The following is a 16315-nucleotide window of genomic DNA, read 5'->3' as shown; positions in this document are numbered from 1 at the left end:
ATTTTATGAACAAGTGTCATGTTTGTGATTTTCATTTGTCAAGTAGGTAGATCCTGCCCATGAAATTGTGATTTGATGGCATTCGTTTTATTTATTCAGATACAGAAGTATCATGTTGTTTATTTGACCTTTCTTTTGTCAGTATCAAAACTCAAAGAGCGTTTCTTTCGTTTAACAGACGCCCCATCTTTTGACGAGCTGCAGAGATTTTAAAGGCGCTACATTTTCCTCATCCATTTTGAAACAAAACATTATAATATAATACATAAAAAATGTTTTATTAACAACTACATTATTTTTTATCAAGTGTCATGTTATTTGTACTTCATTATAAAGACTATTTAGATCAATACTTGATCAAGCAATAATCAGAAACGGGTGCAGTTAGCTATTATTTTTCTGATGAACTTTCATTAGATTGTAAAAAACAGACAAAATTACAAAAATAAGGATGAATTATGTTTGAGAGGTAGCAAGTCTTATTCTTACCAATTGTAATAAAATAATTTAATATACGATTTAATAATATGAATATTATAGATTTAATGCGCCTTTTATCGAGAGCAACGTCATGAATGCGGACGCTGTGCTACAAGCTAATTCTGTCACGTGACAACACATTTATTTGCGTTAAAAGCCATTTTTCTAGACAAAAAGTGTTTCCAAATTATTTTTTCTATTATTCCAGTAATTTACCAGCCTGACGTCGTCATACTCAGATTCTAGTCAGAATATGAGTCTGATACTGCGCCATTGTGATTGTGATTATGGGGCATTTCAACCAAACCAGGAAAGAAAATGCCTCTGCACTCAATTGGATAGACCTACAACCAATCAGAGCAACAGAACTCAACTGCACACACGCTGGAAGAAGTAGAAGAAGAAGATGAGGGTAAACGATCTTTGCCGGCGTTGTAACAATAATGTAAGGATACACAGAGTATTTACCAACACCATCATCATTTCTGAGAGAAATAGTAAAAGTGAACGCATATACGAACAAGTTCTCCGTTTAGTAAACAAATTCAACCCAAGCGCTCTTTGGTGACGTGGATGATTACGTTACTGTTGATCATCTGTCCATCATCGTATAAAGCCCGCCCTGACAATTTCATTGGTCCGAACAGCTCTGGTTCGAGAATAGTTGCTCCACAACGGATCAAGTCCAGACCGAACTTCCCAAACTCAAATGTTGTGGGCGGGGTTAAATTCGGCTGGCATCCAGGCTAGTAATTTAAGCTAAAGTTAAATGGAAAAAGATTGCGGCGACATTTGCCAAATATGATAATTAATTAGCATTTCCATCATCTATATCAGTAAACATTTTGATGCGCAAAACCTTTTTTTTTTCACAAAAAAACGGGCAAGTGGAAACCTGGCTAGTGATAATAATTATAAATGTTTCTTGAGCAGCAATTCATCATATTAGAACGATTTCTGAAAGATCATGTGACACTGAAGACTGGAGTAATGATGTTGAAAATTCAGCTTTGATTCACAATCACATAGAAAACTACAATTTTAAATGGTAATATGTCATGATATTACACTTTTTACTGCATTTTTGATTAACCGTAGCCTTGGTGAGCAGAAGAGACTTCTTTAAAAAAAATAAAAACATCTTACCTATCCCAAACTGTTGTACTGTAGTGTATATATAATGTCTTTTGATTTGGAGTTGAAATATGACATGGATATTAATTCTTCTATCATTTTATATAAACGACAGAATGTGCCGTCGCAGTCGTGTATTTATCTGCGTTTTACAACAGCTCAGGAATACCTAGACAGCTCATTCTCATCCCAGCATCACAGTAACTGTATGTGTGTGTGTGTCCATCTACAATCACACGCTCTCACAGATGTTCTCTCATCTGTATTTTTAGAAGAATCATTTGATGTGAATAATGTTTTGAAGCCTCTCGGAGAGTTTAATTCAAACCGCAGCATGAAACATGCCCTGAGAGAGAAAGAGAGAGGGAGAGTGTCTTCCTCACACGTCTCTCTTGATCGCTGTTTATTTGAACTGTGAAACGCTCTTAGAATCCTGTTAAAGGAGCAAACGAGAGGAGGCAGGAGAGGTCACGACCCTGTCACTTCTTCATTCGGCTCTCTCTCCAGCACTCCATCACTCTCATCAGTCGCTCATCTGGATGATCATCATATAATCACACGGGTCTGACCCGCTCACCTCTCCTCTCCACTCAAACACAAACAGCTCCTTAAGGAATTTGATGGGTTCAATACAAGTTAAAGGGGAAGTGTGTCATTGGAACATTTTCTCATATCAAAGCTTATAAGTAGTAATAAATAGTCATTAAGACTGATAATAAATATTCATATGCAATTATGTAACATATAAACAAATAATAATAGGACTTCAATATAAATACATTTAAATAAAATTAAGTAAAATGTATAACACTAGTTAATTACAAATATATATTAGCGCTGTCAATCGATTAAAAATGAACTTATTAATCACACATTTTTTAGGGCTGGAGCAGGAGCTTGGTTTGCATTGCTGGCAGTAAGTCAGACTTGTTCCCGGTGCATGTTGGACTTCATCATTTTTCTGGACAGAGTTTCTAGGCGCAGCCAGGGGCCGGAGTGTCCGACTTGGGGACCACACGATTTCGCCTCTGCTTTCTGCGGATGATATTGTCGTGTTGGCCTCTTCAAACCAGGACCTTCAGCATGCACTGGGACGGTTTGCAGCCGAAAGTAAAGCGGCTGGGATGAGAATCAGCACCTCCAAGTCCGAGGCCATGGTTCTCAGTCGGAAAAGGGTGGCTTGCCCGCTTCAGGTTGGTGGAGAGTTCCTGCCTCAAGTGGAGGAGTTCAGGTATCTTGGGGTCTTGTTCACGAGTGAGGGAAGGATGGAACGGGAGATTGACAGACGGATGGATGCAGCTTCTGCGGTAATGCGGACGATGTATCGGTCTGTCGTGGTGAAGAAGGAGCTGAGCTGTAAGGCGAAGCTCTCGATTTACCGGTTGATCTAAGTTCCTACTCTCACCTATGGTCATAAGTTGTGGGTCACGACCGAAAGGACAAGATCCTGGATACAGGCGGCCGAAATGAGCTTTCTCCGCAGGTTGGCTGGGCGCTCCCTTAGAGATAGGGTGAGAAGCTCGGTCACTCGGGAGGAGCCAGCTTAAGTGGCTCAGGCATCCTGGACGCCTTCCCGGGGAGATGTTTTGGGTACGACCCACCGCGAGAAGACCTACTGTAGCTCAAGACACGCTGGAGGGATTATGTCTACCAGCTGGCCTGGGAACGGCTCAGTATTCCCCCAGAAGAGCTGGAGGAAGTGTCTGGGAGAGGGAAGTCTGGGCGTCTGCTTAGACTGTTGCCCCCGCGACCCGGCCTCGGACAAGTGGAAGATGATTGGATGGATGGATGGATGGATGGCACATTTTTTTCTGTAGTTAATTGCATTTTAAACCATCAGAGTATATTTTTTAAATATTTTTATGCTGTAATAATTTCAGCGTTACTCTCCAAATTAATGTTAAACATACTTAAAACAATCTTCACATAAACCGATTATAATAAATGTCATATTTACCTGTGGCTTTCATATCAATTTACATAAATTGAGTTATCAAACACTTTACTGTCTCAACTGCATAAATGATTCATTAATTATGGATTAATCCTTATTAGAGCTACAATTTTCTCTATTACCTTTGTTCTTTGATTAACATTAATAACAGACATCACAGCAACTGGTTTATTAGGCTGCTGTGACTTTAAGATCTTTTAAGAACTTTTCTCACAACTCTTTAAGTTCATTTAAGAAGCTGCTTAACTCATTTAAGACTGCTCTTATGAGAATACTCGACAAAACAGACATTTCGGCAAAATTCTGTGAGTTATTGTTCGTTCAAGTGTGAAAGAGAACTCAATTTTGGCGCACATCTTTCTGTGCGTTGTGTGTGTCATAGTCAGGACATTCACAGACGTTCTCTTTGTCTTGTGGAGCTTGATTGGTTTAAAAGCATTTGCTTGAATAAGAGAGTGATCGTATAATGTAACACTACCCAAAGGATGACGGAAAAACGGATGCTGCGTTAATTGCGTTAAATATTTTTAATGCGTTAAACTGAAAAAATGAATCGCATGCATTAACGCGCTAATTTTTACAGCCCTAATATATATATTCATTCATATTTATATACAGATGAATTCCAGTGCTGAATTCTAAGCTTCACATTTCAACATTTAAATCTGACCCCACTGACATCCACTGGAATTTCAAATAAGAAATATATGCAGTAATAGACTTATTTGCATATTTATGCCACAGACTAGTCGATAAAACTTCACTTGTTTTGAACCCAGAACTGTCCCCTAAGAGCAGCAGGACCAGTGCTGATATAAACACACACACCAAAATGACTTTTTGTGTGAGAGATGGAGCAACAATTTTGGCTAAAAAGGCAGCACTGATAACCACACGTCTGTGTCCTGACCTCTTTCATTATCTGCCTCTCTCTCCGTCTCACTAGTTTCTTTGGAAGTGGAAGTTCAGGAAGTTCAGTGTCTAAATGCATCACCGTTTCAGAAAGTGAGATTAGAGCATCAGACTTCAAAGGACCCGAGTGTAATCTGGTGCCATTTTAGTAATTAAAAACCTGCTCCATGTTTTACATCTAGGTGAGTGTGTGTGTTTTTGATTAGATGCATTTTTATAATCATAATCATAATCCTCGGAAAATGTTGGAAGATTTGAATCCACAGAAACTTCCAAATTCCTACTCAAAAAGTGCAAAAGCATGAAATTTAGATCACAGCGAATGATAGCAACATTATAATCTATTAATAATCTAAAATATTTATATTTTTAATCATCCTTTTTTTCAGTACTGAATAAAATAAGGACATTTCTCCTGACATCCACAGTCTTGGTTGAGTGTATCAACAAACCCTCCAGTTTTCCTGCCGCACTGACTCCTGCTGTGATTGGCTGGTGTATTAGTGTGCTGATCTCTGATTGGCTCTTACCATGTCGTTACGGCTGAGCACTTCCAGGATGTTGTTCAGGAGTTCAACGCTGTTCCGCTTCTCGTCCTGATGCCCATCCCCCACCACAGCCAACGCTTCGCTCAGCTCCCTGAGCATCATGGGTAACAAGATGTCACGGCAGTCTGCAAATGACATCATAACGGAACAACTCAGTCTACTCATGAAATAAAATAGCTAAATAATTAAAGTCTCCAAAAAAAAAAATTAAGTAATAATAAATGTAATACTTTATTAAATATTAATTTCAAATATGAAAATAATAATTGTAAAAACAAATATTGCGTGTGCGTCGTTTACCTGGGAAACACATGGCACCAGGATTTGTGTGTGTATGTGTGTGTACAAAATGTTATGTCAAAAAAATTATACATATGAATCAGAATGGACATATTGGAAATGTAGCACTTTGTCATTTACATATTGAATTCTTAAATGTATAGAAGCATCAACGGGAACAAAATGGTCATGAAAAAATAAATGACTACAGTTGTCTACAGTAATTATGAGTGAGTTTAATGCTGTAGTGTTGGTGAGGTCTGTTTGACAGCTCTACAGATCCTGTCTGGATCCAAACCAAAGAGTTTAAAGTGAGTTCACTTCATGCACTTCATGACTGACTCTCACTCAAACACCTTTTCCTCTGCCTCTTAAAACTAGCACATTAAAAGCTCATTTACACTCTGGCTCGTTACCAACGGATTATCAACGTTGATCAATCAGATTTTTGCTGAGAGAGCCACAGTCAAAGAGAAAGAGAGATCAAGAAAATAGTGCAGAACACAAAATGTGTGTGTGTCCGAAATCCTTGTCCTTGTAGTGAAATGTTTTGGTCCCAATGAGGAAAACAGCTTATAAATCATACCAAATTAAGTTTTTTGAAAAAGTTAAATTTATTGGGGACACTTCATATTCAGCAATATTATTGACTCAATGTCACTGTTTAATTTTTAAAGCTGCTTTATAGCAAAATTGAAGTGTGTTTGCATCATTGAATCATTATTTTCCTGTTTATCACTAAAGCTGCTTTGAAACAAACTGTTGTATATGCACTGAGTGCTATAGAAATAAAGGTGACATATATAAATGGTTCTAATATTTTACCATAATTTCACGAGTTCACACTTACAAATAAGTCAGATAGAAAGAATGGTATGCGTATTTGGCGTGCTGTCCGAGGAGAGGGCTCCGAGCTCGGTATTTGGCCCGAACCCAGAGTACTCCCCCCGTATGTCTGGTTTAGGAAGTAACCAGGTGAGTGTGAGGAAGGTGGGGTGGTGGAGGGATGCTGCAAAACTTGTCGAGAAACATTGGTGAGTTGACTGGGTATTTATATGATCCTCCACTTGTGCTGATTGGGTAGACATGTTGATTACTGATTGCTGACAGCTGGTTGGAATGACATGATGATTAGATAGATCATTTGAACGTGCTCCTCCCGAACTTTGTTACTGAAACATCATTTCACGAGTTCACACTTACAAATAAGTCAGATAGAAAGAATGGTATGCGTATTTGGCGTGCTGTCCGAGGAGAGGGCTCCGAGCTCGGTATTTGGCCCGAACCCAGAGTACTCCCCCCAAAAATTGCAACTAACATGGGACAGCAGCCGGTAAATGATGTTGATACCCCCCAAAAGTTGCAGAGCATGAAACTGATGCTGTGCCAATCGAAGGTGAGGGTACGTCACTGGATCGGGAAGTCTTGTCATCGTCTGAGGTTTTGATGGTCGTGGTATCAGAAAGTGAACCTCGTTGGTAGTCAGCTGGGGATGGAGATAGCACCGCTGCGGCAGTGGCAACGAACTCCTTCCTTTCCAACTTGTTTTCAAACTGTCTAATAAGCTGGTTGTATGGAAAATTTTGCTCCTGCCAGAGCAAAAGAGATGACTCTTCTGTGGCAGTGGAGCGAGTTTGAATGGAGTAACCGAGCTCCTGCGGGAGCGGATTTGACGACACTGCTGCGGCAGTGGAGACAAGTCATTTTTCACTTGCTTTCCAACAATCAAATGAGCCAGTTGTATGGAGAATTGAGCTCCAGCCAGAGCAAAAGAGATGACTCTTCTGTGGCAGTGGAGCGAGTTTGGATGGAATAACGGAGCTCCTGCGGGAGCGGAGGAGTTGACGACACTGCTGCGGCAGTGGAGACGAGCCGTTTCCAACTTGCTTTCCAACTATCCAGTGAGCCAGCTGTACGTGTAATCGGGCTCCTGCGGGAGCGGAAAAGATGACACTGCAGTGGCAGTGGAGCGAGTTTGGAATGGAGTAACAGAGCTCCTGCGGGAGCGGAGTTGATGACACTGCTGCGGCAGTGGAGACGAGCCGTTTCCAACTTGCTTTCCAACTATCCAGTGAGCCAGCTGTACGTGGAATCGGGCTCCTGCGGGAGCGGAAAAGATGACACTGCTGTGGCAGTGGAGCGAGTTTGGAATGGAGTAACAGAGCTCCTGCGGGAGCGGAGTTGATGACACTGCTGCGGCAGTGGAGCGAATTTGGAATGGAGTAACGGAGCTCCTGCGGGAGCGGAGTTGATGACACTGCTGCGGCAGTGGAGCGAGTTTGGAATGGAGTAACGGAGCTCCTGCGGGAGCGGAGTTGATGACACTGCTGCGGCAGTGGAGACGAGCTGTTTCAAAGTTGCTTTCCAACTATCCAGTGAGCCAGTTGTACGGGGAATTGGGCTCCTGCGGGAGCGGAAAAGATGACACTGCTGCGGCAGTAGAGGCAAGTTGAACGGAAATGGACACGGAACTGTTGCGGCAGTGAAGACCTTTTGGGCAGAGAACTGGGCTTTGTTAGAATGAAAGAGATGACACTGCTTTGGCAGTAAAACTGGTTGGATGGAGAAACTGAGCTTCTGTTGGAGCGAAATTGATAACACTGCTTGAAATGAAGCAGATGCGGAGATCCTGTAGGTTTGGCTGTATGGAAACAGATTTAGCTGATTAGAGTCAGTTGGGCTTCTTTGATGTGGAAGCGATTAGAACGAATGTAGCTCTTGAAAGCTTCTGACGACCAGCGACCGAGTGCTTGGATCTGATGCTGGGAGAGGCCTTTTTTAGCGGCTGTGGTTGCTGCACCTATGCGGAACGAATGGCTAGAAAAGTGGTCTGCTGGGATGCCGGATTGAATCAGTATGGACTTGAGGTGTTTTTGGAACCAAAAACGTGTGACAGGGCGGTTGGAATCGTCTGTGAAGAGTGGGTCAGAAGGGAATTTAGTCTGCAAGCTTCTGAAATGTAGGTAAGCTAAAAGGGATTGGTACGGCTGGATTGGTGATGGGAGGTTGAAAATGTAAATGAAATGGCCTTTTTTCATTTGATCCGTCTTACTTTGTTTGATGAAATAAGACATGGTTTCGTCATCTAGCACTGATAGATCAGAAATTGTAGGATGGACCTTTGGGTTGAAGGTGGACGTGATGGTGAGTTCTGAGCTTCTGAGAAAACCGAAGAAGGCCAAAATGAACATTGCATCCAGGGTGCGGGAGGTATTGGTGGAGTGGTAGCCTCGGCGGAGGGTGGAGATACATTTAGTGAGTATATCTAGAGTTATTGGTTGTCTGGCGTCTGGGTGGGTGGGTTGGGTTTTTTGGATGCCTTTGATGAGCATGGATGTTTGTGAATTGGCTATTTCTGAAGAGGGCAGACCAAAAATGAGTTTGTGAAAAAATTGAATTCCGCTTAGATAACCCTTGATGGAGCTGGCTTGGAGGTTCTTAATACTGTTGAGATGAGATATGAATGAAGTGATGGTAAGCAAAGAAAAATCAGGGAAATTCAGGTTGTATGTGGAGTGGAAAGACTTGAAACACTTCCATGCAGTTAAGTAAGATTGGAGGGTTCTGGGGGAAACGGCTTGAAGAATGGAATTCAGAGAGGCGTCAAGGAGGGGTTTCAATGGGTGGTTTATGGGAACATCAGCTCTGAATAGTGAGGTACTGGGGTTGGGAATGGGTCCGCCTCTGGTGCTAACAGCCTGAATTTCTGGAAAGCAAAACGAGAGAGAGAGTCAGCTATTTGATTTTTGGACCCAGGAATATGTTTTGCAATTATGATGAATTGGTCACAGGCTGAAATCCAAATGAGGCGTCTCAGGAGAGGCATTAGTGCGGGGGAATGTGAACGTCCTTTGTTAATGCAATGCACGGTTGCTTCGTTGTCACAGTGCACTATAATGCTGTTCGTGGACCATTCTTTACCCCACAGGAAGGCTGCTACGACTAAAGGATACAACTCGAACAGTGCTGAGGATGTTAGTGACTGTGGTGAGTCTGACAGCTGGGTGGGCCATGTGGATGCGAACCAACGGCCTTGGTAAAATCCCCCAAAACCAATGGAGGGAGCTGCGTCGGTAAACAGTTGAATATCCACAGGGAGAGAAACCAGATTATTATAGAAAAAAGACAGCCCATTCCATTGTTTAAGGAAAGTTATCCATAAACTGAGCTCGTTGCAGCACAAACTAGTTAGGGAGATTTGGTCCTCTAGCGCGTGAACTGAAGATGCGAGGGAGAGGAGATGTGAGATGAAAGGGCGGCCTTGCGGAATGATGCGCATCGCAAAGTTTAAGTGGCCGAGCAGGGATAGTAGCTCACGTTTGGAACAGTTTGGACTGTCTAGGAGGGTGGATGCGACCAGAATTATCCTGTCGATTTTTTCCTTGGGAAGTGAGGCCTGGAAGTTAACTGTATCCAAGTTAATGCCCAAAAATTCGATGGACGTGGCTGGGCCCATGGTTTTGTCTTGGGCGATTGGAATCCCGAGCTCAGCGAAGACCTTTTGGACTGTGAGAAGATGTGCAGCCGGGATGGAGCCTGGTGGTGAGATGATTAGGAAATCATCAAGCAAGTGAATTATGTAGGGAATTGAGTAGTTGTTGGAAAGAATCCAACAGATAGCTTCTGATAGCATGTCAAAAATCTTGGGGCTACTTTTGCAGCCAAAAGTTAAACGTACAGAAAAGTAAAATTTTCCGTGCCAGCGTACGCCGAATAAATGCCATGAATCTGGGTGGATTGGCATCACTTTAAATGCGGAAGTGATGTCGACTTTGGCGAGCCAAGCGCCGCGACCCGCATCTTGAATCAAGGTTATGGCTTGATCGATGTTGTGGTAATTGAGAGAGAATTCTTCAAGCGAGATTAGGCTGTTTATGCTTGGAAACGGAGAGTTGTGAGGGGCTGAGAGATCGATAATTAAGCGTTTTTTGCCTGAAAACTTCCTGGTGGCCACTCCGATAGGGCTGATGCGGAAACACTCGAAAGGGGGAGTGTTAAAGGGTCCGATCATGAAGCCGGATTCGATTTCTTTATTGATTAGAATATCAACTGTATCAGGCTCAGCGAGAGCGGACTGGAGATTGTCACATATGATACTTTGAGTTGGGAGGCTTTCCACGCCGGGTTTGAAACCGTGCTCGAGACCAGACAGTAAATAGTCAGTAAAGTTAGTGTTAGGGTGGTGAGACAATTCAGTAGACAAACGGGAAAAATTCACGGGAGTCGACAGGTAATTTTTTGAATCTTTATTTACGCCTCTTTTTACAGGGCATATTGTGCGGGCATGAGCGCCGCCACAATAGCTGCAAATGTGCATGAAACGACAACGTTGTCGTGAGCATCGTCCCGAGTTGAAGTTGTTGCAGACTTGACTGCTGGATGAAAAGGTGTTTCTTCTTTTGGAATCGATGGAAGAGTCGTTGAAATTGATGTTTGCTGGCCGCGGGACATAACTGGTAGATTTTATTTGTGGTGAATCCGTGCTGGGGGAATTTGAAGGGTTAATCAAAGGACAAGCTGTGGTGGAGTGAGAAACAGATCTGCAAACCGCGCAGGAAATGTTTACGGCAGCCTAGGAACACTCTGTTGTGTAATTCTGTGTCTAAAGCGCCCCAGTAAGGACACTGGTTCCACTGAGCTATACGGACGGCGCATTTTGCTGAGAACAGCTTATGATAAGTATAAAAATGGGTCCCTCCATACGATAACGCAAGCTCTGCAATTATCGCGAGATAGTCGTTTAATTCTCGTCTCCTGTGGGGGAGTGCAGCGCAAATTATTTCGCTGAAACGGCTGAAAGCAATAGCAAATTCAGAGAATGAAAGAATGCGGGATGAATTATGTGCTGGGTTTTTGAGAGTGACTGCAAAATCACCACAGTCGATTTGACGATCTGAAACTGAGGGAGGGAGTAAAGAAAGAAGGGAAGATAAATCGATATCCGCACCTGTGAGGATCTGTGCTCTGATGTTGCTGGCAACAGGGGGAGGTTCCAAGGCTGTAGCATTCGGCGGGATGGGCATTGGTGTCGCAGAAAATAAGGTAAAAGGAGAACGAGTTTGGGGAAAAGTGTTAGGAGGAAGGAAAGCTGGAGCTGAGGCCGCTTGCGGAGGCAACCTCTCGCTTAGGTCGGCCCCCGGCAGAGGAGGAACGGGAAAAGTGGGAAAAGAGCCAAGTTGGGGAGGAAAAAAAGGCAACTGGGCCTGCACCGCTAGCGGAGGCAGCCTCGCGCTAAATTTTGATGGTGGGGCTGCAGGCCAAGGACAAGGGAAAGGGTTAGCAAAAGTGGTAGAAAAAGGCTGTGATAGCGGAGCCTGCGCTGCTGGCGGAATCATACTCACGCTGAAAGGACAGCCTGGGGAAAAGGAAGCTGGCATTGTGAGCTGTGGTGCAACGCTGGAAAAGGCTGCGGCCTGTAGCTCGGCGGAGCAGAGAGACGAGTTGGGCTGGGTGGCGGCGGCGGCAGCGGTGGCAGTGGCGGCGGGATCTGGGGCGCGGCCCAGGCTAGCTGAAGGCCTGCTGCAGCGGACTGGCGCTCGAGGAAGGACCGGTCCTGCGAGGGACGGAGAGGGTGTTTTATGAGACCGTGAGTTTGGAGCCTTGTGATTTCTTGACCTGTTGGCGGTTCTGGAAAGTGGAGTGGATTTTGGAGATGGAGAAGCTGCTTGGAGAGACACGTACAGGTTGTATAGTTGAGATTTATTCATTCTTCTAGAAAAATGCACGTCAGCGCTGATTAGCGCTTGCCTTAACCCCAACACGGTCCATTTTTCTATTGCTGGAATCGTAGGTTATGCTGAAGTGTAGGAGGAAGCTGGAGATGATGGATGTCTTGATGGTGGAGGCGATGGCAAGCCTCGGCGTCTCGGGGTACGGGAGGCGGCGCGGCTGGGCCGACGGCCGCGTTGTGAAGCTGGAGGTTCGGGTGCTGTGTCCTGTTGAATCGGGGTGCTCCTTGCATCGGTGGGATGCTGTAGGGGATCCTGGGCAACAAGAGAATCGTCATCGGATGGATAAAGTTCTATCTCAGACATTGTAACGGCTGGTAAGGACCAAATGCTGCAAAACTTGTCGAGAAACATTGGTGAGTTGACTGGGTATTTATATGATCCTCCACTTGTGCTGATTGGGTAGACATGTTGATTACTGATTGCTGACAGCTGGTTGGAATGACATGATGATTAGATAGATCATTTGAACGTGCTCCTCCCGAACTTTGTTACTGAAACACCATTTTTTATGTATGTATGCATGTATTTACAGTGTGTCAAAACAGTATTTAGTCAGCCACCAATTGTGCAAGTTCTCCCACTTAAAAAGATGAGAGAGGCCTGTAATTTTCATCATAGGTACACTTCAACTATGAGACACAGAATGAGAAGAGAAAAAAAAAAATCCAGAAAATCGCATTGTCTGATTTTTAAAGAATTTATTTGCACATTATGGTGGAAAATAAGTATTTGGTCACCTACAAAGAAGCAAGATTTCTGTCTCTCACAGACCTGTAACTTCTTCTTCAAGAGGCTCCTCTGTCCTCCACTCGTTACCTGTATTAATGGCACCTGTTTGAACTCATTATCAGTATAAAAGACAAATGTCCACAACCTCAAACAGTCAGACTCCAAACTCCACTATGGCCAAGACCAAAGAGCTGTCAAAGGACACCAGAAACAAAATTGTAGACCTGCACCAGGCTGGGAAGACTGAATCTGCAATAGGTAAGCAGCTTGGTGTGAAGAAATCAACTGTGGGAGCAATTATTAGAAAATGGAAGACATACAAGACCACTGATAATCTCCCTCGATCTGGGGCTCCTGGAAAGATCTCACCCCGTGGGGTCAAAATGATCACATGAACGGTGAACAAAAATCCCAGAACCACACGGGGGGACCTAGTGAAGGACCTGCAGAGAGCTGGGACCAAAGTAACAAAGGCTACCATCAGTAACACACTACGCCGCCAGGGACTCAAATCCTGCAGTGCCAGACGTGTACCCCTGCCTCCGCCGGTTTGCCTTCTTCCCATAGTGCATCCTGGTGCCATGTGTTCCCCAGGTAAACGATGCACACGCACCCGGCCATCCACGTGATGTAAAAGAAATCGTTATTCACCAGACCAGGCCACCTTCTTCCATTGCTCCGTGGTCCAGTTCTGATGCTCACGTGCCACTGTTACTGCTTTCAGCGGTGGACAGGGGTCAGCATGGTCACCCTGACTGGTCTGCGTCTATGCAGCCCCATAGGCAACAAACTGTGATGCACTGTGTATTCTGACACCTTTCTATCAGAACCAGCATTAACTTCTTGAGCAATTTGAGCTCCAGTAGCTCGTCTGTTTGATCTGACCACACGGACCAGCCTTCACTCCCCATGTGCCTTGGCCGCCCATGACCCTGTCGCCGGTTCACCACTGTTCCTTCCTTGGAGCACTTTTGATAGAGACTGACCACTGCAGACCGGGAACACCCCACAATCCTACAAGTTTTGGAGATGCTCTGGCCCAGTCGTCTAGCCATCACAATTTGGCCCTTGTCAAACTCGCTCAAATCCTTACGCTTGCCCATTTTTCCTGCTTCAAACACATCAAGTTTGAGGACAAAATGTTCACTTGCTGCCTAATATATCCCACCCACTAACAGGTGCCATTAATCAGTATTATTCACTTCACCTGTCAAAATGTTATGCTTGATCGGTGTATATAAGAATCAGGGTATTCAAATGTGAACAATTTTTATTAAGATTAAAAAGTAGAAAATGATTAATGGTGGCTTTAAAAAACTTTCTGTAAGAGATTCACATCTACGCAGGTCAAAAGAGCCGTTTGCCATTGACCTGAGCTTCCCACACAAACACCCTTCCTCTCAACGCCATCTCTCAAAATGAGTCTCAGCGGGTGAGCTCTTCTCTAAAGCGACCATGATGCATCAAGAAAAAGCAGATTTCATAAATGCAATGAGTTTCCGGCACTCATGATTACCGCCTGAGCGGAGAACATCCCGGCAGTGATCGGGCAGTTTAACGTATGCTTACAGTACTGTTGCACCTTGAGTCTGGTAAATAAATGACAATCATAAACGTAGGCACTTATGCTAATTACTGAGGCGAACGGTAATTGGATTTGTCACACTTAATGTCGCTGTGAGATAAAGAGCGATGGAGAGCGGGACTCCTCTGAGAGAGAGATAAATGCTGCTGTGGATCCGTCCCTGAGGGAATATTGAGCGATCTGAGCTCATGAAGGGTTCACTGGTGTCGCTTTTTATAGTGTCCCGTTCCATCATCAATATCACCGCCAAGAACAACAGAAAAATGTGCCGTCGAGCATTTTCTCAAGGCCACACTGACCCTTTCATCTTCTGGACTGAAGCAGTGCTCAGCGAGTGTGTGTTAATCACAGCCATGATCATAATTAACCACTAAAACATGAAAACACACACAGAGCTGTCACATTTAGCATCATGTGTACGTGCACATGCCACATCTAGGATGACCCGAACACGCTACACGTCAGGAGTTCACGCTCACAGTGTTCTCGGCTGAGCTGAAACGCTCTTACCTAACAGGAAAAAACACTTACTCAACAGACTCTACATTACTGTGGACTGATCCTGGCCCAGAGCCACGCTAGTGGACAGCCAAAAGTGCTTTATGCATCACTTGGATGACTTTTACAAATAATGCATTTTGAAATTCAAGGAACATGGAAATGAATAATGGCAAATGCTGCACATCTGCCAATTACCTTTCTTAGAATACTCTATTGTTTTCTCTGTCTGTCTTAAACACATCCGTCTAATGCCATTTGTTTTCTGCGAGGAATGAAAAGAGGATGATCTGTTCACAAGTGATCAGGGTAGGGTTGCACCAGCCGGTCATAAGTTCTTAAATTGGAACATAAAGTCCACACTAGAGGCTTAGTAACTCGCTAGTTTGTAACTAACTCTGTACTTTGTTCTTAAGGCAGAACGTAGCTAGTAGGCCATAAGTGATTCAATAGTAGCTTTCAAATACGTGAGCAGAAGTTGTGTCGAAATGCCATGATTTTCAGTTTATCTACCTAATTTTGCCTCACGTAACTCACGGTAAAAATAAGAAATGACATTTGTTGATTATGACTGATTTGATTTGACATACACAAAACGGACCGATGGGACGGATGCACACACGGGTTCGTGTTGAAGAGCCACTAACAAAATAATCTATTCACATAATGTTTTCTCTCTTAAATTGTAAGCGAGTGTAAATGTCAGCATTATCATATACGTGTAAAGAATTGAAGAGTGCCATGTAAAACAAGAGCTTATTGATGCAGTTCAGTCTGCCTGCTATTTTATTCCAACCGTTACTCCTGATCGGAGGCTTACGTTAATATTTCGTTTATATGTAGAGTTATGCTTCTTCAAGAGTACGTTTAATGGTGCAACGCAAAAAATATTTAGAAGTGCATTAGTTGTAACTTAGTGGCCATTTACATCAAAACTAGGCTAAGTTGTAACTTACACACAGCTGGTGCAACCGGCCCCAGGTGAGACACGTCACAGTTTACATGAGCACTACCGTGCTTCACCAGTGACCACATGTGAACGGATGTCGAAAGAAAGGTCTCTGATTACATCCCTGCTTTCATCATTCACATCAGATGGCATATGACAAAAATAAGTGCAAGAGAATAATACATTTGCAAAAGGGTCAATTAAATAAATATATAAATAAATACAAAAGCATGAAAAAGGTGTGTCTTGCAACTAAAACAATTAAAATATTTTTTTTTAAATAATTATAAAATAAAATAAAAATAAAAAGGGCAAAAGGATAAAATAAAATAATGAAATACATAAGTTAATTTATTAATTAAATGAACTATTTAATGAATGAATGAATGTCTCCTAATTATTACAATTAAAATATAAAAAATAATAATAATAAAAAGAGTAAAAGGATTAAATACATAAATATGAATGAATAAATAAATAAATAAATAAATAAATAAATAAATAAATAAATAAATC

At 43.0% G+C, this 16315-nt stretch overlaps 1 protein-coding gene across 1 annotated transcript in view; it reads right to left on the bottom strand.

Annotated features, from left to right (window-relative positions):
- dock2 (dedicator of cytokinesis 2) overlaps nt 1-16315 on the bottom strand; it is a 185008-nt gene that overhangs the window by 88882 nt on the left and 79811 nt on the right. Inside the window, 1 exon segment of the mRNA XM_079839088.1 lies at nt 5011-5153. Within this exon segment, the coding sequence (XP_079695214.1) occupies nt 5011-5153 (143 nt within the window).

The sequence above is a fragment of the Gobio gobio genome, assembly GCF_949357685.1.
Source record: "Gobio gobio genome assembly, chromosome: 16".
In the NCBI taxonomy this organism is placed as follows: domain Eukaryota; kingdom Metazoa; phylum Chordata; class Actinopteri; order Cypriniformes; family Gobionidae; genus Gobio; species Gobio gobio.
This window is presented reverse-complemented; position numbering and strand designations above follow the sequence as displayed.